The sequence below is a fragment of the Branchiostoma belcheri genome, unplaced genomic scaffold (assembly GCF_001625305.1).
Source record: "Branchiostoma belcheri isolate BF01 breed outbred unplaced genomic scaffold, Haploidv18h27 scaffold7, whole genome shotgun sequence".
NCBI lineage: Eukaryota > Metazoa > Chordata > Leptocardii > Amphioxiformes > Branchiostomatidae > Branchiostoma > Branchiostoma belcheri.
The window spans coordinates 3,745,817-3,769,535 of record NW_017804353.1 but is presented as its reverse complement, the minus strand read 5'-3'; the positions used below and the strand labels follow the sequence as shown (position 1 = coordinate 3,769,535).

Genomic DNA, 23,719 nt, shown 5'->3' with positions numbered 1-23,719 from the left:
TCCTTGTTGATCTTTTTTTATTCTACGATCTACATGGTATGTAGCGTAATACCAGTGAAGAGAGCATAGCGCTCCTTAGCCTCTATCAGGCTTGGGGAGGCGGCTGGAAAGAGTACAAATGCCGTTGAAATGTGCCAAATTATGAGAGAGAGATAACATGCCGAGGGAGTTGGTCCGCTTTAGAGTACATTTTGCCGCACACTTCGGGTATATCTAGAGACGACATTTTGCCATTTTTATGGCGGACCAACTCCCTCGGTATGTTATCTTTTTATTTGGCCAATTTCTACTCTTTCCAGTCGCCTCCCGAAGCCTGGCAGAGGCTAAGCGCCCCTGCCTTCCGTTCATCTAAGATACTTGAGCTTCCGGAATTCCCTCAAGCCGAAGCGGGAACACTGCGGATGAGAGCGCTGAACCCTCCCGAGGCGCTCGCTCCGTCCGTCGCCAAGTGCAGGGCGAACGTGGAGTCGGAGGTAAATGTCGTGCCGGGAGACAACGCTTGTCCGCAGTACCGTTGAGACGGCGGCGCTCCTAGCGGCCTGAAGATACAGAGAATGAATGAATATAGGTTTAATGTACAGCCCCGAGAGATAATCCCTGGTCAGGTGCAAGAACCACCGAATAAACCGCCGAGTGAGCGTAGTGAACTTTATTGCTCGACGATCGTACATTCAGTACGGCAATACCTTGCAGCAAATCAAGAACACAACAATGTTAATCTAATCTACAATTATAACTACAGAATATCATTGATAACAGTATAATTTACAGTATATCCATGCATGTATGAATGATTTTGTGTCGCTTTTGAAATGTAATACTAGTATGAGGGCGATGGAATATTTCTTGACTTTTTGTATGCAACAAAAGTGGACAGAACTTTGCAGTTTCAGGCGTGATTATACTATAGCAAGTAGACTACATCAAAAGACATCATAAGTCTAAAAGTAATAATTTTCACGACTTACGCATGGACTTCCAAATAATCACCGGTACATCCGCCGGAAGTGACGTTGTTGTCATTCGGGCTGTCCGCCAGGTCAAAGTTGAGGATGTTGACCTGTAGTGAGTACCCCGGATCTGTGGTGATGACGTACCAACAGTCCAGGTTGGGAGGGTAGAGTTCGGGGTAGTTAGGCGAGCTGATGATGTCTATGCCGCCACCGGTAACGTACTGGTCCACCCTGCAGTCTAGAAGAACAAGAGAAAGTAAGTGAACTAGAAAACCACCAGCTAGAAGGGAAATAATTTTCTATGTTCCTAAACCTTACAGTCGTACCATTTGGGACTACAAAAATATCAATTATGACTCTCTCCTTGCTTTTTCAAATGATCCCTCATGGAATGACATTTACAAGTGTGAGACGGTTGACGAAGCCAGTAACAAATTATGTGATCTTATCTTGGAGGCGAAAGGTCGCTGCGTCCCCCATAAAACAATTGTTATTAAGCTCAATGATAAACCCTGGATGTCTTCAAAAATAAGGCGACTTATGCGCTCCCGCGACAAGTCGCACAGAATTGCCAAATTTTCTAACAATTCTACTGACTGGGAATTATATCGTAAAATTCGTAATAGACTTTCTACAGAAATCACACGAGTCAAGGCGGAATATCAATCTCACTTGGAGGCTCCTCAATGTTACCCTCTATGTACAACTTTAAAACGATGCAACTCACTCAGGTTTACATTGGAGATACTAAGCGCTTCTAGCTCTGCTTGACTGTTTATAACAGTCAATTAGATATAGAAGTCCAAATACTACGTAAGTGTTAATGGGCCTAAATTCTCCTCCTAGCTCTGATTGGCGGATGTTTTTCCGCCAATGAGATATAGGAGGTTACCATGTAATCTTATCTTTCAAATAGCTCTGTTAGCATTTAATTTAATATTTTAATGTCTTGGGGTGGTGGGACTACGGCGCACATGTCAATTTTGTATATTTAAATGTTAATTGTACCCTTTTGTGTGTGGCGCTGTTAATATAAGTTGTTAACTTGAGTGCAGCGTCACACTGTCCTTGTTATGTCTGTATGTTTTGATGAATAAAAAAAAAAAAAAAATTTTCTGCAATACATCGACAGAACATTACTGTTAGACTTTTTGCTCTGCTTCTTTTTGATCGATGTAGTGATAAACTTATTTCACAATATTGTGGATATGGTCCAGCGTACATCTACTAGCTACTTAGTATATAATAACAAGCATGGTATGAGACTTATCTACCTTACAGAAGACTGAAGTATGGGATAAGAATATGATTTTTACAATCACACGAGTGATTGCGGTTTTGTTTACATAATATACATGCAAATTATTTAGAGACATATGCAAATTATTGGTAGGCAAATCAACCAATCGTCACCCGCCTACCACTTGCTAGCTGTGACGTCATGGCAATCGCCCGTTTTGGTGGAATTGCTAGCGTTTTGGCATTTTTTGTACATATTGTCCTATATTTACAGCGCATGGGTTGCATTTCAGTATTCACTTGGATTTGCTATTTGATATGTATCTGTGCTTTCATTGCTAATATGGAAGTTTTGTTTCGTGTCTGCGTGTGTGTGGGGTGGGGTGGGGGGTGCAACCACCTGTTAAGGGCACCAGAGTGGCCGGCAGTGTGGTCAGCGGTTGGTCAGTAGTGATCGTTGTGGGATCGACTGTGGTCATCAGAGTTGTTCCAGGCTCTACACTAACAGTGGGGTGTGCAGCGGTGGTTGTAGGCGCAGTGGTGGTTACGTTGGCCATCCCTGAATTAGTTGCAGTTTGTGTCGTGACGCTAGGGGTCGATTCTGTCGGGGGAAAGGTGGGGTTCGGCTCCGCTGTCGTCGGGTGATCTGTTGTGGGTTCTACCAAAAAGATAACGATATTAGTTTCCACCGGACTCTTTTGCAGGCTAAATAAATAGTAGAAATCGGCCAAAAAAGAATTTATGTGGCCAGGGGAATTGACATCCTTTTTGGCGATGCCTACTACTAGTATTTATTCAGCCTGCAAAACAGTCTGGTGGAGACTACAATGATATGACGTTTCCAATTTCATTACGAACTTTGTCTCGTGATAGCTATTCCTTCTTAAGGTAGTGATTTGCTTCATCATTAAGATTGAGCCTGGAGAACAAAAACACTATGTTAGTATTTGTCTTCGACAAAAGCAACGATGCAATATATATCGCTTACTACTTACTAAGCTTTCTATTATCTTGTTGCACAATGTCCCAGTTCTTCCTGCGGTTCTGTATATGTAATACTGTATGAGAAAATGCTATCATGAGTCTGTCCCTACCTGCACACGCCTGTTGTATCAGCCGCACGGCGTCTATGGCGATGTCACCCGTGTGTGAATCTCCCACAAACGCCTCGAAAATCACCTGAAAAGAGTGGTCAGAAGTTATTACCTCAGATATCCTTTGAACATCCTATCAATATCTGCAATTTGTTTATACATCATATGTCATACAGATTTTATTTGTAATTTCCATAGCTCTAACTGTGCACTATTAAGCCCTCTGTGTACTGAACTATATGTTTTACATGTTATAGAAATCACAAGAGGGTTTCGTTACGTATAGCACGTACGTACGTACCTTATGATACCCCTCTGTAGGGAACGAGACCTGTGCTTCCTGCCAGGCCGATCCCTGGTCTCCTTTCCTGGCCCACACCAGCTCTCTTACCAGCTTATTGGTCCTTCAATAACAGACAGATTCAATGAACTAGAGAACATTTGCAAAGCAAATGCATAATGTTTACCTTCGGACATGGTCTGCCCTGTTAATTTTTACTCAAACATATTCACATACATGTACTACTAGTATATGGTGACAGGAGCAGAGCAGACCATGAAGTTTGCAACATTATGTAACCCAACACCAGTCACCATGGTGACAGATGTCAACAAATTATGTCATTGGCCAGGTCAGAGGTTAGTGTTTGGAGAAGAGGAAATTGAGTAAAAACAATGTTTTCCTTCGGTAAACATAATGAGTGTAACAAGTCCTTCAATTGAATGGCAGGTAACTATGAAGACAGAAGACAAGAAAATACTCTGATTCAATGTTTTGCTTTTTACTTTGATGCTGGCTGTGTATATGTGATGTTCTCACTGATTCAAAACCATTTGTACAATTATTGAGTCAAAATTTGAGAATGTAGGAACCTTTTTTTTTCGGCCCGCCTTGTTTTTTTCACCCGCACGCATTAGATTTGGAGTCTGCCGAGGATGTCATCCATAAAATTTACTTGCTGTGGCCCAACCTACCTAGTCTCTATGTACACGTTGAGTGTGTCTACGCTGTCCCCGAACATGTGGTAGTGGAACTCCAGCAGAGGACAGCCCTCCGGTTCGAACTCCTGGCTGATGAGCCGGGCCACGTCACCAGGTCGGTGCGGGGGAGACGACTCGATGTACGCGTAGTAGTAGTCTGGAAAAAGGATCCGGTCTATCTTAGATTTGAGTAGCACGTCGGCAGAACATACTGTACCTGCACGAATCTCACAATGTATTGTGCATAGCACTTCGGCAGAACGTCTCATTCCCGTATATAAGGTTAACATCCCGTCAATAGTTTCCAATGTTATGTCGAAAAGATATCGCCTGCAACAGACAAAATTCTGATGCAACGTTGACCAAAAATCCAACGAAAACCGTGACAATTCAGGGTTTCGCACAGGCGCAGTACGTTCTGGCGACGTGCTGAGTTATTTGAATCTGTAGTTTTTGGTAGCAAATGTCCAGTACGTATACTTAGTTATCATACTTATCAAGCCTTACCCAAGTCCCCATACCCACTACTGGGGCCTGTGCCTGGTGAGGTAGTTTCTCTGTTGTTTCTTGTCCAGTCGAAGTCGTCCGACCTGTCTTGTTCGTAACTGCAGAAGTCTGCTTCAAACTCGCATTGTATTGGGTCTACATTGGAGGCATATAAACATCATAAAACTGTATCAAAAGTGTTTTTAAATGCTCATCCACCTCTCAATAAAAAGTTATGATGTAAACTATCTTCTTCAGATTTTTCAAAGTTTACAAATATGCAGATATTCCAGAAATAGAAATTTAGCGATTTTCTGGCGACTTACCCTTACAGATGACGTCATTTCCGGACCACGTGCCTGCTCCCTCGCAGGTCCGGAATTCGCTGCCCTGGCTGAAGCCGTACTTACACTCGAACCCAATAACGGAACCCCAGGCAGTCTCGTTCCCAAGGATCTTTCCGTACTCTGGGCGCTGCAGCGCGGGGCAGTGGATCACTGTAATGATATACGCAATAAAGCGGCGTTTAAAAACGCCTCGGCAACGTGATTCTATTTTGACCAAAAGTTCCGCTGCAGTCCCAAGGGAAGCCACTAGGGGGCCCAAAATCTCATCATTACTAGATATAGTCACCCTACCAACCCACCAAGTATGAAACCAATCCATTCAGCCGTTCTTGAGTTGTCTTGGTGACAAAATTTAATTCCCTAGGGAATGCATTCGTGGAATTCTTAAAATATTTTCAACTCAATCGCAGTACTATACCAATGGCTCCGCCCCTGAGGCGTCGCCAAAAACAGTTACTCGTACTCAAGCAACTAGATATATGCGGTCAGACGTTTCAGGTAGCATCGTCACTACCTTTCGTCAGTGACACTGGAGACTTGTCAGAAAGGCAGGTTTATAAGCACGAATTGTTATGATTATTTTGTCATCTTTTCTCTTTTTTTTCATCTCACACCAGACTGGGTCTATGTTTATCGAAGAACGTTATGGATACAAAGATCTACAAAGTTTAGCATGGTCCCAGCTTACCCTGACAAGCCGGCTCCTGACCGCTCCACGTCCCGTCTGCCTGGCACACCGTCTGACTGGGGCTGGCCGGCGTCAGCTCGAACCCTACCGAGCACGAGAACGAGGCCGAGCAGCCATACGTCATGCACACGTGATCTGAGACGACCAATTGGCTCGGAGATGGCAGAGCGGGGCAGGTGACAACTGGGTAGGGAAGAATCGTAAGCAAAGTTCAAGGCCCATCACCCTTCACCCAACCGCGACGGGGGCCGACATCGTCTACCAGATACATCTGACCCAGTGTTAACGTTACACTTCAAAGAAACCACGTGACAAGCCTCACTCAGTCTACTGAGGAAGACCAGAGTGATTGGTCGAAAACTCTAGGTGAGAGAACTTTATTGTGTTAGATCTGAAGTTTTAAACATGTAGCTACCAACACAGAGGAACTTTCATGATAGTAAATGAATCGTACTTTGACAGGTTGGCACCGGCGCGGACCAGCCGACGCCTTCCACACAGGTGGTGTTGGCGTCGCCGATCAGCAGGTGTCCGGGGCTGCAGGTGTACTGCAGGGTGGCACCTGCCAGCTGGCCGGAGAAGCTGCTGACTCCGTTAGAGATGGAGGGAGGGAAGGGACAGTCAGAAGCTGTGGAGAAAGAAGGGGATATCACACAGATATGGTGAGTTTCAGAGAAGTCTTGTCTTTCTATTGCTGACGACCAACGGTGTTTTTGGGTAGGTGTTTTCAGGTGTTATCAAGGTTAGATGCGGTTGCAATTCCAGGGAAGAACAGGCGATGGTACGCAATGGTATAGTGTTCATCATATACATGTAGAGCTATTCTAATTGCAGTATCATTAGAACAAAATGCATTCTGATATGACCATGGCTTATACGATCTACATAAAGAGAAGCTATTAGCAATAATGTAAAGACTAACAATGGATGCCATTTGACTTAATTAAAAACTCAGAGTTAGAAAAATGTCTGACCCCAGTATGTGAGGTTGAAGCCCCTGTCAGTGACCGTGGCGTCGGTTTCCCAGACAACGAAAACATCGTCTGTCGTCTTGGACGAGAACACGTCATCGGGCGGATACCTCCCGGACAACGTCACAATGATGTCACCGCTGGTACTGGAGCCCTGGCGTTCACAGAACAAAATAGTTTGATACTGGGAGCTACTACATCATTGAAATAGTTCATTCGGGTAGAATGCTCGCTTTAATTAATTTGTAACTTGGAGGTCGTGAGTTCAAACCCCGGCCAGGTCATACCAAAGACTTTAAAATGGTTCATACTGCACTCAGCATCTATGAGAAAGAGTAGGGGGAGGTCAAACACACGACACTACCAGCGGGCTAGCCCCTATTGTACTGCTTGCACAATCGTGTGGCCCAAGGGCTACAGAAGTGGAGATGGTACCACCCCTTTGCTCTTCACAGAGTGGAACTGCGCCATTTTTATCATTGACAAGAAAATTAACAGGAGAGGAAGTATCGTTATCATGAGATTGTCACGGTATTAAATAAAAACGCGCCTCATAGACAGTTAGCTTATCGTAAAAGTGTTCCGTCTGCAGGAAGTTGAGCCGGAAGAGAGTGAGGTGGTTGTCCCTGGGCTTCAGCACCCACGTGCACCGCTGGCGGTCCTGGTAGTTCCCGGGGAAACCTGGGCTGTACAGAACTCCGCTGTCGTCTGTCAGGAGGTCGCCGTTACCACACAGGGCTGGAGCAAACATAATCAATATTTGCTTGGTATTAAACATCAACTATAGCCTATAGCTAGCCTCTACCAGGCACCGCGGATCACTGGAAAAATAGTAGAAATTGGCCGAAATAAAGGATAGAGTACCAGCCGGCCAGAGAAGATCCTAGGGTCGCAAATTGGATCCTTTTTGGCCGGCTTACTCCCCTGGTATACACTATCCTTTATTTCGGCCAATTTATACTATTTTTGCTACTTTCCAGCTATCCGCGGTGCATGGTAGAGGCTACAGTTAACAAAAAAATAATGCGTCTTGTAACGTGATACTTTTTCGAACGCGCCTAGCAATGGGAAAGAATACCGTAGTAACAGACCGCCGGCGCGCCGTGGATAGCCTGGCCTTATGCTCAACAACGATAGATGTATTTAGCTTTAGTTGTTTTGTTCCACGTAGAACTGGCACATAATGCTGTAACGATGCTACGCCACAAGAAAGGCTTACCTGTGCAGGTTGGCAGGGTGGTGTAGTCCCACTTTCTGTCGGGACCGCAAACAAACGTAACCTTGTTGTCTGGATGACCGTAGGTGAACCCGGGATCGCAGCTATACGTCATGGTGTCCATGTACAGTAGCCCGGTGTACGTGTAGTACCCGTTGGGAAGGTCATCAGGCAACGGGCAGCTCACACCTATAGGAGAGGGAAGATGCCTACACTGAAGATATAACATGTAGGAGATGGAATATATCTATACTAAGGAATCTACTGTGGCCCGTATAGACATGGCGCCAAAGCACTACCAGCGCCCGGCGCGAAAGCATTTGCAATGTCGCTATGTGCCACCGTAGAAAAGACAGAAATTCTATCGAGCGCTTTTACCAAAGATTGTCAACGGGCAGCTGACACCTATGTGATATGTGGGAGAGGGAAGATACATGTACATAAACAAAGAAAAACCTACCGTGGCCCGTAAAGACAAGCGCGAAAGCACTAACAATGCCCGGCGCGAAAAAAACTTCAAATGTCTTTATGGGCCATCGTAGAAAAGACAGAAATTCGCCAACGTCTATCGAGCGTTTTTACCAAAGACGGTAACAACTGGAGCGAGCAGGGGCGCTAGCTATTAATCCTATTGTGGCGCAAGACATCTATGGCGGCAAACTCACGTTTACAGGACGGTTCTGGGCCGACCCAGGTGCCGTTTTCCGTGCAGGTCCGATTGGGGGTTCCTGAGATCTCGTACCCATGGTCACAGCGGTATAGGGCGTACGCCTGGTCATACGTCACGTGGCCGTTGGCGGGGTCTGGCAGGTCAGCGCATGGGCGGACTGTTCGAGGTCAAGTTTAAAGTTACGAACAATTATATGAGGATTCCAACACAAGCAATCGTATGATGTTTACTTGTTGGTCAATGCTATTAGAATTGACAGTTTGTAGCTATAAGTTTTTTTAACAGAAACGTGATCGTGTTTTAATTGCTGTAAATGTAAAAGCAAGGAGGTTATATACGTTTCTATGTTGTCCATCCATTGACTACCGTAAACATCTGCTTTACGAATGTATACTTATAACTGTGGATATTTACCAGCTGAATATATGGGACTTATAAGAGAAGACTTACTGTAAGGGTCGCAGATGACGCCTGCGTCTTCTGAGTGGGTACAGTCAGAGCTGGTGGCTGCCGGACACCGGAATATCGTCTCCTCGGTTCCTGTGCACTGCACGTCGTCTAGAACAATGTCTCCCGTACCTACAGAAAAGTGTGGAATACGGATCAGTAACAGGAGGTATTTTAAACTTAGGTTTTGGGTCAGGATTACTTGTTGTCCAAACACGGAGCCAGCAAAGCAAGGTTTGTAGCTGACTGTACGACTACGTATACGTGCTCAAGCTGCCTACCAGTAGGCACTGAAGTAGCCTGGTATTCATGATCAACTTGTGTACTCTTCCCAACAGTCGCAGGAAGGTAGCTGATAAGAAAAACGGATGAACATCAGAATAGCTGAAGCTAAAGTCATGCGTCTGCTCTGCAATCTCCGCGGAAGTATATACCCTAGTCCTTAACTTCCAGTATGATGCAAGTGTTCACCTGCTCCAAAGAAGGCATCTCCATGCGCGGACAGTGCCCTGTGGTATCCCAGCATCCTACAGACGACGTGCGCGTCATTGATGTCCCACAGATCGTCGCAGATGGTTCCCCAGTACCCGCCAGACAGGAGCTCCACTCGGCCCTTGTTCGGAGTAGACCCTCCCGCAAGCCGGATCCTTCCTATGCCAGCTAAAACCCAGAGGATACACATGTACATACTCCACAGCGATGTTTTTTTAGTAGGTAGAAACATTGCAAAAATGACGGCATGTGGTCTACGACATAACGTTTTGAGATGATTTAAAACATTTAAATGAATGTCGTTCCTTAGTTACTTATTGAAGTACCATCTACCCTTTTTTTGCCTAAATTGGACATTTTTCTTAAACTATAGGACGGTGTTTGTAACAATGCCGACATTCCCGAAATAGTTTTCCACTCACAGACTGCCCTGTAGCTGATTTGGAAGCCCCTTGCTTGTACGGAATTATCGGTGGTGAAGTAGACATCCAGGCGAGGGGTTGACGTATCGAAGGCCGGAATGCTACCGGTGCCGCAGTATTTGGTGCTGTAAACACCCTATGGGAAAGGATTGCATCGACATCTTGTTAAAGTACGTAGCTATAGCTTTAAACTGCAAGAATCTACGCACTGATCCTTGCTCTTTAAAGCTACGGTCACAACCCGCCGTACGTGCTTTTTCTCCGTACGTTTTTTGGGAGGCTACGTCTGCTACGTTTTTTCTGAAAACGTGGGGAAGGAGTGGCGTCTACGCACGTCACTCGCACGGTTGGACAAAGTGTAAGAGTGGGGCCTGCACGCCAAGTCTGGTCGTGAGCGGTTGCGTGCATCGTACGTTGCGCAAGTGGTAAGTGAGTTGTACGTGCTTACAACGTACAATCTCTGTGCGATTGGAACTTTACCGTAAGGACGCCGTACTTACACGTGCTTCTTCCGCACGGCACGTACGGGGCACGCGCGTCGCTCGTACTCGCACGCACGGGTGGTGAATCCGCAGACCGCACGTAGAAAAAGTTCTTACATGCACTTAAAGTTCTACGGCGTGTCAGCGTGCTCCCAAATCCGTAGGATTCCGTACGGAGGCGGTACTCACCACGCACGGATGCCCTGCGTTTGCCCACGTTTTTGCACGTAGACAGCACGCAGAAGCACGTACGGCGGGTTGTGACCGTAGCTTAACTTACTACTGCACGCCAGCAAGGCACATTTTCTGACCTTGAAAATAAACTTTGCACAAGTTCATGGAGAAATGAAAAAGAACACCTTTTTCACTCGTCAATATATAAGATAAAACTATGACCATCTCCGAAACATGTTTTATTTTCATTAGAATACTCTTCGGTTTATTGTCTTACCAAATGGACGTACTGTTTGCTGCGTATAGGTCTCTGTATCTGTCTCTGTATAGCCGGTATAACACACCAGCTTCGCAGGCACGCGGCGCGGCGGCATCTGACTATATTACACCGGACGACCTGTTACACCTACATGTAGCCTTTGAACATGTAAACCTTAACATTGCTTAGCTGCTTTATTTACAAACTTACGTTTTCTAAGAACCGTAGATAGTCGTACGGGCAGCCTTCGTCATACTCGATGTCCATGTCGGTGACCTGAGCTAGGATGGTGTGGTCAGTCGGAGCCTGGATGGTCCAGTGACAGTTCAGGTTGTCCGTGTAGGGGTAGTTGGGGTAGTTCGGGGACGCCAGGAACTGTGCCGTCTCCCGGGCTATGAGGTTGCCGCCGCATGATTCTGCTGCATCTGTCAGCACATAACGTTACAGACAAACTTTATTGACACAACAAATGTACGGGCGACTTTCGTAAGGTCCGTAACTACATGTAAACATACTATACAGACAGAAACGTGTGTACAACAAAATTGACCTACGTACAAAACAATAGATGAATCAACTTATACTACTAAGGTATAAACATTACTTGTACTACTAAGGTCTAAACATAGACCACTAAGGTCTATACTACTATCTAAGGTCTAAACATTATTTGATTATATCTGTACGTACACAGTAAGGGTTATTACCATCTAGAATGAAATTGAATTTATTCATAGCTTGAAATGTAACAAATTCCGTTGAGCAAGCAGACAAAAAGGTTGAGCAGTACATGTAGCGATGGATTTTTTTCTCATTCTTGATGACAATCTTGTGCGAGTTATACGTATTATTACTAGTTCTTTCCATATGTTATATGGATATCACATTCATTAAATGCATAAACGCAATGCATGTACAGCACACACAAACACCAATTTGCGGATATCTGTTAGTATATAAATGCATATATGTCGACGTAGATGATTGCATGGCGTACGTGTACATGTATGTATTCGGGAGGGACTGCAGATATTACACAATGTTACATGTATTACAAAATTCTTGCACGAGTTGCAAATATTACGCAATTTGTGGGCGCGTATATATTTCAAATATTTTGTTTGTTCGCATAACTGGTAAACCACCATAAGGCGTAACACTCCAGCTTTGTACACTAAGTCGGGACTGTAAGGTTTGATCCACTCACACAGGGAAGGACCCCTACTCCTATCGATGAACTGTGGTTAACTCCCTAATATACCATAACCTCTTTGTGCCGCAAAGTAGCTTTGTGGAAAAAACACAAGGGATACACTACTATGTATGTTAAAGTTGATGTTAATGCATTGTAAACCGTATGAAAATTTTACATTCTCTCAACTGTTTATGATCACAAATATTCTTTACCAAGCACGGCCACCACAAACCCGATCTACAAAATGTCTTACCTGGCAAAACGCCCAGACACAAAAGGACAATGAAGACTTGAAACGTCGCCATATTTTACCACAGATGTGGCGTACGTGCGTATGTGTTGGCTGTCCTCTCCTTGTCCTTTTGCACACGGTCGGCCTGATAACACAGGTCAGCAGCGCCGAATGTTGGAGAAAACACTGAACGATAAAGAAAATAACATTGTACGCGCAAAGAAAAGTAAGAAGTGATGAAATAGACGTCAAAAAGAAAATGGTGGAAAACTGCTAGATCATCAGATTGAAAGTCAAAGTCAATGGAACACCATCAAACCTACCTTTTACCGCAGTGGACTGCTCTAAGTTAACACCGTGTGAGAGTAGTTAGGGGGCGGACACCTGTACATGTGTGGTGTATGTGGGTGTTCTACTTGTTCTAACCCACATGAAAACACTACAATATCCGGAGATCTGTATCTGTATTGTTTCAACCAGCCGGTATACGTATTTAACCATCCTTCGGTAGAACACACCTTCTTTACAGATACGTGTCGTCAGCAGGATATTTTTTCCAAGTTCTTTTTATTAACTTTTCAAAGCAAAAGAACACAGACATGCATGCCACAGCTATTATAGTCAAAAGAAATTAACACAGAATTACTTAGATGCATACTCAGAACTTTATTTCTTTGTATTTGGATCCCATATACAGATATGTTGTCCTAAAAATAAATGTGCGTCTTACAAGTCTATACTCGGCATTCTAGGGTCAGAAACAGGAAGGGTTTTATTTGTCCATGTAGAAAACGTTAAACAATCCGGTATATCGACTATGAGGAATGTGTGCTTCTCTTATCAGAAAGGTTTTCCTTGCGCAAATGTGCGTCATGCTAGCGTCTTGTGATCGGAAGGCAATGCCCTGTAGTCATTCATTCATTCATTGACTCACTCATTTATAGATACATGTCCATATAAGTTCATTCATAAAATCCTACATTCTTTCCATATCAAGTGAAACTTGTTTGAACGAGGCGAATGATCCATGGACATACTCCTTAAAAGAACGCGCCGACGCTGAACATAATTTATCCCACCAACTGTATAAAAACTTTTAACTTTTCTTTCATATGTCTCATGTCAGAACGGAGAAGTTATGAAATGAAGTAAAAGGCAACAGCAATGTGACTGTCTCTTTTGACTGGCATGGTATGAAGCTAAGTTGAACCCTGTTCACCTGCCCAAGCGGCCGGACAAAGCACGCCCCCACTTCTACCGCCTACTCCCCCACCTGTCCTAAGCGGTGACATGAAAGCCTGGTCACCGGCAACGTACACCACTTCCTGACCGCGTGGTATGCATGTCTTGACTTGTACATTTTTTAAAAACTTTTTTTTATAGTCACGTAGTAGTGGCTTGTAAGCGGTTTCAGGGAAATCCATATTGGGGATAAAACTAGATTCGTTTTTGCATACATGTCTTCTTCTTGTGTGCTTAAAGGGTTCATCGTTCTGACCAGATGCACATGTGAATGTTGTTAGCACCCATGATTGAACCTAGTCCATGTAAGAACTACTTGTAGTCTTGAGTAAACCCCATGACTAGGGTCCTCCGAAGGACGACCCCCGCCCGTACGTTGACCGCGCACCACCTGTACGGTTCTCACCCGTCCCATGACATAGTCCCGCCCACATGCTCACCTCCACACAGATAAATACATGCGCCCTTCAGCAGAGGTACAACATTATTGGGCAGCTTCAGCTTGGGGTAGGGCTTCTCAACTCAAGTCAAGATGAGAGCGTTGAAAGTGTGCGTGATCGCGGCAGCGCTGGTGTCCTTTGCCAACGCACAAGGTACGAGCATGTCTACATTTCTGTGATTATCGAAACAAGTAGAGTTGCAAATACTATTGCTGCATATGTGTTGCGATGTTCTTTGTTGTATAGTTCCATATGTTGAGCATTATCAGAGGAAAAGGCGCTGGTTTTCTTCGATTATAGAATGAAATGGAGCACAGTGGAAATGGAGTTTCTGTACCAAGCAGGTACGCATTTTTAAGCGAATGAAGTTCATGCAAAACCTGCATGTATATAAGGATATCGAGGTTGCGTTGAAAAGTTGGAAATGGTCTTAAAATCTTAGTTTGCTCGACAGGCTTCTTCAATATTTCAATGGATGTACAGTAAGCTTGTCCTTGTTTTTTTTCTTGGTGGTGTACTTGATATTTTGGTAGCGCCTCTGGGGCGGAAGCATTGTTTACAGTACATCACGATCAGTCTAAAAATATTCAGTAAATTGAACGAATGCAATCCCTGGGTTTTGAGGAAGCCTTCCTTGCTACGTGATTGCACTTCCAAAAAAGTTGCTAGGGGGACCAAATCTACCCTAATTCTTCATATGGCCAAAAGCTATTTGCCAACCTAAAATCATGATCTTCAAGCTAGCTTCTTAGAGAATAGCCTCCACGGAGCGTTTTTTGGTTGGCAAGCTCCGTGGACGCTATTCTTTGGTTTATTGGTTTATTTCAAACACAAACACAAATCACAATACAGCTCCATCACTAGGCAGCCACAAGGCTGAATTGTGTGAATAAAAGCTTTAGACAGTGAAATAAAATCCTGATCATCATTCCGTGTTTTAAAAACAGTCATTAAATTATATTAAAATCATACATTTACACAGACTATTCATGATTTAAAATGTGAACAAGGTACGGTAATGTACTTCTGCTGTACCGCTCTGTGCGCGCTGGCAATTGGTCAAGTTTTGCATGTTGTCTAGTCATCCTCCCACTGACACTACCCCTGGTTTGGGGCAGCCAGTGTCGGTAGAGGGTAGAAGCTTGTATGTTGTTCGCAAACCGTCTGCACAGGGCTATTCTCTAAAAAGTCCGAACATGCGCCCCGACGTTGTACCCTTTGGAAAGGTACTTTACACGACTTTCCTCACTTCACTCAGGTGAAAAATGAGTACCTAGCTTTGGCTAGGGACGTCCCTCGGATAGGACGTTAAATGGAGGTCCCGTGTTTGGGAGAGCCACACCCCACGCACGTTAAAGAACCCACCGCACTTATCGAAAAGAGTAGGGGACCTTCCCGGTGTGAGTGGTTCAAACCTTACAGTCTGGTCTCGGGGTTGACATCTTTGAAAAGGTGATAGTCACCTGTTATATCAATCCTTCCACAAATGTGGTAAATCTTCATAAATAAATAAAAATAAAAAGCTAGCTCCGTGGAGGCGATTAGTACAGTCCCCTTCCCAAGATTCTATATTACTCCTTTGTTTCCCATGGAAGAGGTTCATCAGTCACGTAATATAAGATAGTGGAATATTCGTAGGCAAGCTACAATTGTAGAGGCCAAGGTCAAGTTAGACAACGGACCACGTGGGGGGTCCCTACGTCGCATCAATCAGTGACTATTTTTGAAAGGTAGAAACACGTACCTACAAGTTTTCCATGTCGACTGTACATCTTGATCACGGAGTGACCTAGTCTCGCGAGAACACGACACGAGGTCACTCCGTGATCAAGAATTTCAAGATGTACAGTCGACATCGAAAATTTGGAGATACGTGTTTCTACCTTTCAAAAACAATCACTGCTTGATGAATATATTACTAACTATCTTCCCTGTTTTCACAGTGTCCACCGGAATAGGTCTGTACGCCGGTTTGGTGCGGCTGGTGAGCGGACCCAGCGTGCGGGAAGGCCGGGTGGAGATACGGCGGACTGAGTCCGAAAGCTGGGGGTCCATCTGTGACGACAGCTGGGATTTGCAAGACGCTCACGTTATCTGCCGTATGCTCGGCTATCCACGTGCACTGGAGGCCAAAGGTTCTGCTTACTATGGGCAGGGTAAGTAATACGGTGTATTCCGTATCGCCCGAGGTTCCAGCCGACCGTGGGTCGGATCGCCTGACGGCAGAAGGCCGGAGGGAGATCCGATCCGCGGGAGGGCTGGGACCAACAAATTCTATGGAACATTTGGAAGCTTACGTCGATGACTGTTAGACATCCAGGTAATACGATACGCCAAAAAGCAGTTACTCAAGCAACTGGAGATGATTTTGGAAAAATTCCAAAATCATATCCAGTTGCTTGAGTAACTGCTTTTTGGCGCATTTGGACGCTTGTGTGATAAAAAATGGAGCCCCGGGCCGTACCGCCAGTTACTAGTATTACACACGACCGAAACACCCGTATCGAACGTATTCGCGGCCCGGGTATGACATAAACGATAGTACACAGCTAGTTCAAGGGTCACGTTATGTTTCAGGAAACGGTAATATCTACCTGGACGATTTGAACTGCAATGGGAACGAGGACAGCATCTTCGACTGTCCGTCCAGAGGATGGGGCTCCCATAACTGCGGCCACGGAGAAGATGCAGGCGTGGTGTGTGAGGAATATAGTAAGTCTTTTGCTGCAACTCTAATGTAAGGCCCCTGGTACAAACGAACTCACGACCTACCGAATCATAACTGCATGGCCAGGGATACTTGCTGTGGCTTATCTTAGAGGAGCAGGGGTGGGGGGGGCAGTTAATCCCTATCTTGGTGGGTATTACGACAGCATTTTAAACCTGGCAAAACAAAAATGATGAAATGTTCGAGCCAGTTTGTTCATTTATTCATTTATTTACTCATTCATTCATTCATTCATTCATTCATTCATTTATTTACTCGTTCATTCATTCATCCGTTTGCAGCTCGACATTGTGCGGACTTGGTGGTGACCCACGGCCACGCCACGTACTGGTTGGACACGGCGTTCATCCACTGTGACGTCGGCTACATGGTGGTGGGACCCGGCGTCAGGAACTGCACAGCGGACGGGACGTGGGTGGGGGGAAACAACGCCACGTGCCAAGGTATGAAAAATTTCTCTACCTCTGTATGTTAGTGATGGGGTACCACGCCCAGGGTGCAGGGCTAGTGTAGCCGGTGGGATGACGTGATAAAGTGAGTGGCCGCACTGTTTTCTTTATTCCAACATGTAATGACAAGACATGGTGACAGCACACACAAGTTTTCAACTTATGACAGTTATGTATGTCGTCACCCACCAACGCAGAGAACAGTACTCATTTTCACCTGGGTGAAGTAAGGAAAGTCGTGTAAAGCGCCTTTCCCAAGATTAATGGCATGACAGGATTCGTTCTTCATAAGAATCGGCCTATGTGTCTGGGACTGGTCGAAAAGTTTGTCTTTGCAATCGGTGTGTTAGAAAACAGGTTGATTATTTTAGGATAGCTGGTTTTAAATATGGGATTCGGCAGCAGGGAGAAGGTTGAAAACTGAACATAAATGTGCCCTACTTCGTCGCAGTGACGGAATGCCCACCGCCACCCACCGTCCTTCACGGAGAGGTGACGTACACGGGTCTGGAGTATTCAGACGTCGCCACGTACACCTGCGAACCCGGCTTCACCTTCAACAACCCGTCAGAGCAGCTCACCTGCGAGTCTCAGGGAGACTGGGACTTCATCAGGACTCCGGCGTGTGAGAGTAAGTCAACGTCTCTGTAACTTTTATCACTTTGAAGTCTGAGTTTCACTGTGAACGACATTTTGCTAATGTTTTTGATCGCTAGAAAGACGACGCCTTTCGAAATCACCAGAGAATCGAGCTTCTATAGCTAGATCTCTTTCGCGAGAAAATCTGCCATGTCACTCTTTATTCTTTATTCAAAACACTGGTCATCATAGCAGCAGTACATAAAAAAAATATGGACCGCTAAATTGTGCTGACCGTACATAGTACATAAAATACAACGTAGGGACAAACAAAACAAACAGATTCACGACAATTACAATATGTAGTGTACAATACATAAAAACTAATTCTGCATTTGACTGTTAAAGAGTCTGATAGTTTGATGACATACGGTCGTTGGCCGATCCCTGAAAATCGAGTAGTGATCGACAGAACACCGGAGTATTCCGACCTAAAATTTCGTCTTTTTCACCAGTACCATTTTCCTGCATTGTGAAGGCGTCGTAGGGAAGACTTTACATTGCTTTTATAGAATATTAGGCCATATGAATGTTGTTGATAAAGTTAAAGCGTTTGATGCAACACAACAAAGTTAGATTGACCCAGGGAGGCTTGTCACGTGGCTTCTTTGTGTGACGTCAACATTGGGTCAAAGGTATCTGGTAGACGATGTCGGACCCCGTCGCGGTTGAGTGAAGGGTGATGGGCCCATATGAATGTTATTTCTTCATTTTCCCCCAGCTATCTGCGGGAATAACCAGCACCTGACGTACGACAGAGGCGTCCTCCTGAGCCCGAACTTCCCCGGGAACTATGAGAGCTCCCAGACCTGCACCTGGCACATCAAGCCCAAGGAGAACCACCTCGTGCTCTTCCGCTTCAACTTCTTCGACACCGAGCACAACTATGACTTCCTCACTATATATGAGGCACGTATAACTGAGATTAACTATACGAGCTTTCTGTTATCTTGGGCAATCTTATGCTTTTGGTGTCCTTTCCAGACACGCGCCGACGCCGACGTTTCGGTGACCGTCTGTCACCTTCCTCAGGTCAATTCTAACTTTGCACTGTAGCAAGGATGACAGACGGTCACCGAAATGTCTGCAGAATAAAACATTTGGTTGTGTAAAAAGAGTCTCTTTACTCAGTGACTTACCAACCTGACGAAACTATTAATGGGTGATGTAACGGTCTGTCCGCAGGGTTCCTCGGACTCCGGGCGGCTGATGCTGACCCTGTCCGGACAGTACAAGCCTGTGGACGTGTTCAAGACCGAGTCAGCTGACGAGATCTTCGTCCGCTTCCAGACGGACGCGTCCTTCACGATGGGCGGGTTCAACATCTCCTACTGGGGTAAGAAACGCACAGCATCTCGCAGATTGCCTGGATGCCATCCCATTTGTATCCTTACTTACTCCCATACTTACTACCCAAAATATGGGAGTCCAGGCATACAAATGGGATGGCACCCAGGCTATAGCGGAGAAGGGAGGCAAAACTTTTCCTGTACACAAATATTGTCCATGCAATTTGTGTACAGGAACACGTTTGGGATAGCCTGGTATCCTTTCTGCTGCAGCTCCTGTTCACTCATTTGATTGCCTCATTTGATCGCCCCCTACCAATTCTCTACTAGTAGATATTAGTAGTGTTAATTCATAGATTATACTGCTGCGAGCATCCCTGACACAGGGGTGGGCAGAAATTGGCCAGTCTTCACACCATGTTTTCAAGTGACTAGAATAGGATCATTAAATCAAACAAAGTTGGAAAAAGGTTCAACATTTTACGAAAATATTTGCCGTCTTTTCGTGCCACACAGCTGCGGACTGCGCGACTCCTTCGACACTCTCGCACGGAGGTACGACGTTCTCCGGCAGCTTGACCGGCGCCACCGTGTTCTACAGCTGTGAGCTGGGGTACGACCTGATCGGCCAGGACAGCGCCACCTGCACGGCCGCCGGCTGGTCTTCCCCCGAACCCGACTGTCAGAGTAAGGACCTCGGGTTTACCTCTTTTTAATTTTTTTTTATTCACTGTTCATCTGAAAAGATACAGGACACAGTGGTAGTCAAGTCTAGGGGATGCTTATATTAGCTAGCCTGGTGTCCAGCCTTGTTAGCTTTAGTCCGCTCCCCAAGATCCGCTCCCCGCCAACAGGCTATATATTAGCCGCTCCATAGAAAGAACGAAATGTAACTTCTAAGTCCTATAACTATAATTTATCGTGTTTACTATTTGACATGTGGAGGATAATCACTAGGATTAAAATAACGGTGGAGGCAAGCCTGAGAGCAAAAATCTACATTTTTTATAGTTTTGTTGCAACAATTCTCTTTATAATTTATAGGCCTTGTCTTGATCTTGTTTCTTATTCCCTACTCTCCAAGCAGAGGTTTACGTTCAGTTTATTTTTGATGTGTTTTTAGCCTTTTTATTGGGTTTTTATTTTTGTTTTGTATCGATCGGTATCTTTTTTTCGCCAGCCAAAAGACGTACTGGCTACTGCCCTGCCAATTTGATACTGTCCGTTAACCGCCTAAAGATCTGCTTGAAGATTAGTTGAAAGTATTTCAATTATGCGGTCAGGCAACGACGAAACGTCAATGTCATTGTAGTTAAGCAAGCTTGCCTTCCCCATGTAGTCAAAGACTGCCTGCCCCTGTCGACGCCCGACCACGGCACGGCCAGTGCGACCTGCACCACGTACGGCTGTACCTACAGCTTCTCGTGCGAGGTCGGGTACGAGATCGTCGGGTCCAGCCAGAGGACGTGTAAGGAAGACGGGCTTTGGACTGGGAACGACACCTCTTGTGAAGGTACTAAGAGATCAAGAGATATTTAAAGACAAACTTCTGTAGATTTAACGTTTGATTCTTTCAAATAGTTGCAAACACAAGGCGTTTCTAATAGGATATAACCGTTATATTCAATATGACAGTATAGCAGCACATACATGTATGTGTGCATACGTTCAAATCGTCTATGTCGTATGCCAAGAGCTTATTTTCTCAGGGTCTTTTGTGGCGGTCCGCTTTACAGTTTTTAAAGTCCATCACGGGTGATTTTGCGTTTTATCGAAAGCTTTAACGTTTCATCGAAAGCTTTTTAAAGCTTTTGATAATCGTTGTTTGATGGTTTATTTGACGGCTTTGTTATGAAACGTACAGAGACCCTGCCCATTAACCGGACCAATTTGCATGACCTTCCTCGGTCGGTTGTGAGACTATGCTGACTGGAACATTTCTTACTTACGGCACACTTTCAATTTTTGTCTTAACAGTTGTGCACTGTCCTGAGCTGTCACGGCCAGAGTTTGGGAAGATCTTCGGCAGCGGGACGGTGTACGGTACCGTGACGCAGTTCGTCTGTCTCCACGGCTTCGTTCAGGGCTCCACCTCCCGGACCTGCCAGGCGGACGGGACGTGGTCCGGACAGGACGTCATCTGTCACGGTAAGGTCACGACAAGGTCACTGGAAGGTTAAGTAAGGCCACGGCAAGGTCACCGTAAGGTCGCGGTAAGGTCACCGCAAGGTTTCGGTAAGGTCACGGTAAGGTCGCGGTAAGGTCACGGTAAGGCCACCGCAAGGTTACGGTAAGGTCACTGTAAGGTTACGGTAAGGTCATGATAAGGTCACGGTAAGGTCACGGTAAGGTCACGACAAGGTCACGGTAAGGTCGTGGCAAGGTCACGGCAAGGTCACAGTAAGGTCGTGGCAAGGTTACGTTCGTCGTAAGACCGTTCTGCGATTTTCATCTCTTGGATTTGTCGATCAGATTGTATAAGAACTAACCATCGACTGTGACAGGGACGGCCTTTTCCGTAACAACACCGCTGGATTTTGTACAAGACCCAGTGTATGTTCGTGATTTCTTCATGGGGTTAACATTAGTCTAACCAAAAGAGATCGTACGGTAAACATGGATAATGACTCCGGGTATGTCTTGTTCTTGTTCCCGTGTTTCCAGACCCAGTGCAGTGTGATTTTGAGGCCAGTATCTGTGGCTTCCAACAAGACCACCAAACCGACGACTTCGACTGGACCAGGAACTGTGGAGAGACTGCGTCCGATGGCACCGGACCGAGCTCAGGATATGGTTCTAGTAGGTCAACGAGATGAGAATAGATAATAATAATATATTCGTCATATACTAGATATCTATTTTTTTGACAGGGTATGATATGATTAAACAGCAAGACTTGTGAGAGAGTGCTTGTGCGTGTGTGGCGATACGGATTTTAGAACCACATTTCAACTGGTAGTTTATACAACTATTTGGGTGTGACTATTCAACCCACTGGTCTTGCTGAGTAGCTCAACAGAACGCCCGGTAGGAGTCTAGCACGTGGTGGGGCTAATCAATCTCCCATCGTGAAAAACCTACCGGGGAACTTAGCCGAGGCGGGCGGGGAAGAGCTTCAGCAGCCCAGAAGAAAATCCGCTCCAACCGCGATAGACTGGATACCAGGTTATGTGTGTGGTGGACGGTGTGGTACTAACGCTGTAGTGATTAGAAATCCGCGCAATGTATGCACTTATTGCCCCCACTATGTTTTTACGTAGGCTGTTACGTGTACACCGAGGCGTCCAGTCCGCGTGTGCAGGGCCAAGTGGCGCGGCTCACCAGCGCAGAGTTCCAAACTGAGGGATGTCAGCAGCTGCAGTTCTACTATCACATGTACGGGGGCAACATGGGCACGCTTAACGTCTACTTGGAGACAAGGTATGCCAAACGACGTCTCTGTTGGTGTCACCGAAGCCCTTGAGTCAGTTCTTGAGACGTCGCAGAACATTGAAGTTCACAATATGATAGTGCAGACACTGTGAGTCGCTTTGACTAAAGTAGATCAGTCGGGTTCGACAGTTAAGAACTTTTTTTACACGACAGTTGTAACGGGTACAACGTATAGCACAGTTACATACATAGTTGGTGTTGCTAACAGTTCTAACTGGTGACAGTTCTAACTCTTCTAGGAAGCTGATCTACTTTCATAGTCGACCATCTAAACTAAGATCAAGAGAGGAAATCATATCATGTGTTATACTGACAAATCAAATATCCTTTGTCGTACAAGCTTAAAGTTTGATGAAAAGAATGTTTGTCATATTCATGATTGTGATGCTACATTGTGTGATGTACATGTAGGACATACGTGATCACCAGCGAGCTTGCCTTTACAATTTCTGGCGACCAGTCCAACTCCTGGCATCGTTTAGCAATAGACATTCCAGAGGATGGATATCACAAGGTAGGGCAGCGTGATTGTCTAGTCTTCTTTGCTTTCAATTTCACCACATGGGGTGACAACAACCTCTGTAACTGAAAAAAAAACGTTCAATTATATGCGTACTTCGAATTCCGTGAATAATTTCATCAACTTTTATAATTATTAATGTCAATTATTGATAACAAGCACAGACCAGTCGTAATTGCTCTGCTGATGAAAATGACAGACAATTTAGGGAGGCCAAAGTGAAATATTCCTGGGAAGCATTTTTGAAGGCATATATCTTAAGAAAGAATCATCATTGACAATCCATTTCACTGCTGTCAATAGTACTTACTACGGTCAATAACCACTGCAAATTTCAGAGAGCTGCAATGTTGGAAAGTACTGATTTATTGGCGTTGAAAGTGGAAAAATGTCACAAATATGTCAATTATGGAAACTTCTGCTCTTAACAAGCGTTTGTGAATAAAGAACTTTGCTATTCATTGTATATAACGTCATGTGCATCATTCCATCAATAGACACTGAATGCATACTTGATTTCAGGTGACGTTTGAGGCCATCCTAGGATCGGACTTCGAAAGTGACATCGCCATTGATGAGGTCCAGCTCATACCAAGTGACCACTGTCCAGGTTGGTCCTCCGAGTAGCTTTG

General features: G+C 45.1%; 2 protein-coding genes across 2 annotated transcripts; one reads left to right on the top strand and one right to left on the bottom strand.

Moving 5' to 3' along the window:
• Positions 1-376: 376 nt before the first annotated feature.
• Positions 377-12,599, bottom strand: LOC109484377 (CUB and sushi domain-containing protein 1-like). Its single transcript, XM_019787627.1, has 19 exons — positions 12,370-12,599; positions 11,132-11,346; positions 10,007-10,142; positions 9,564-9,752; positions 9,096-9,224; positions 8,641-8,802; positions 7,979-8,164; positions 7,310-7,497; positions 6,763-6,913; positions 6,243-6,416; positions 5,789-5,971; positions 5,080-5,250; positions 4,775-4,909; positions 4,262-4,424; positions 3,588-3,690; positions 3,287-3,371; positions 2,593-2,850; positions 969-1,191; positions 377-539 (listed from the first exon to the last, which is right to left on the bottom strand). The coding sequence occupies exons 1-19, from the start codon at positions 12,419-12,421 to the stop codon at positions 377-379; spliced, it is 3,066 nt and encodes a 1,021-aa protein (XP_019643186.1). The 5' UTR covers positions 12,422-12,599.
• A 1,454-nt stretch (positions 12,600-14,053) lies between these two features.
• On the top strand, positions 14,054-23,714 carry LOC109484376 (CUB and sushi domain-containing protein 1-like). The gene is made up of 14 exons (XM_019787626.1): positions 14,054-14,183; positions 15,974-16,186; positions 16,608-16,742; positions 17,040-17,201; positions 17,659-17,838; positions 18,568-18,755; positions 19,032-19,182; positions 19,652-19,822; positions 20,475-20,648; positions 21,113-21,283; positions 21,800-21,934; positions 22,396-22,555; positions 22,979-23,081; positions 23,610-23,714. The coding sequence occupies exons 1-14, from the start codon at positions 14,123-14,125 to the stop codon at positions 23,712-23,714; spliced, it is 2,109 nt and encodes a 702-aa protein (XP_019643185.1). The 5' UTR covers positions 14,054-14,122.
• The last annotated feature ends 5 nt before the right edge of the window (positions 23,715-23,719 follow it).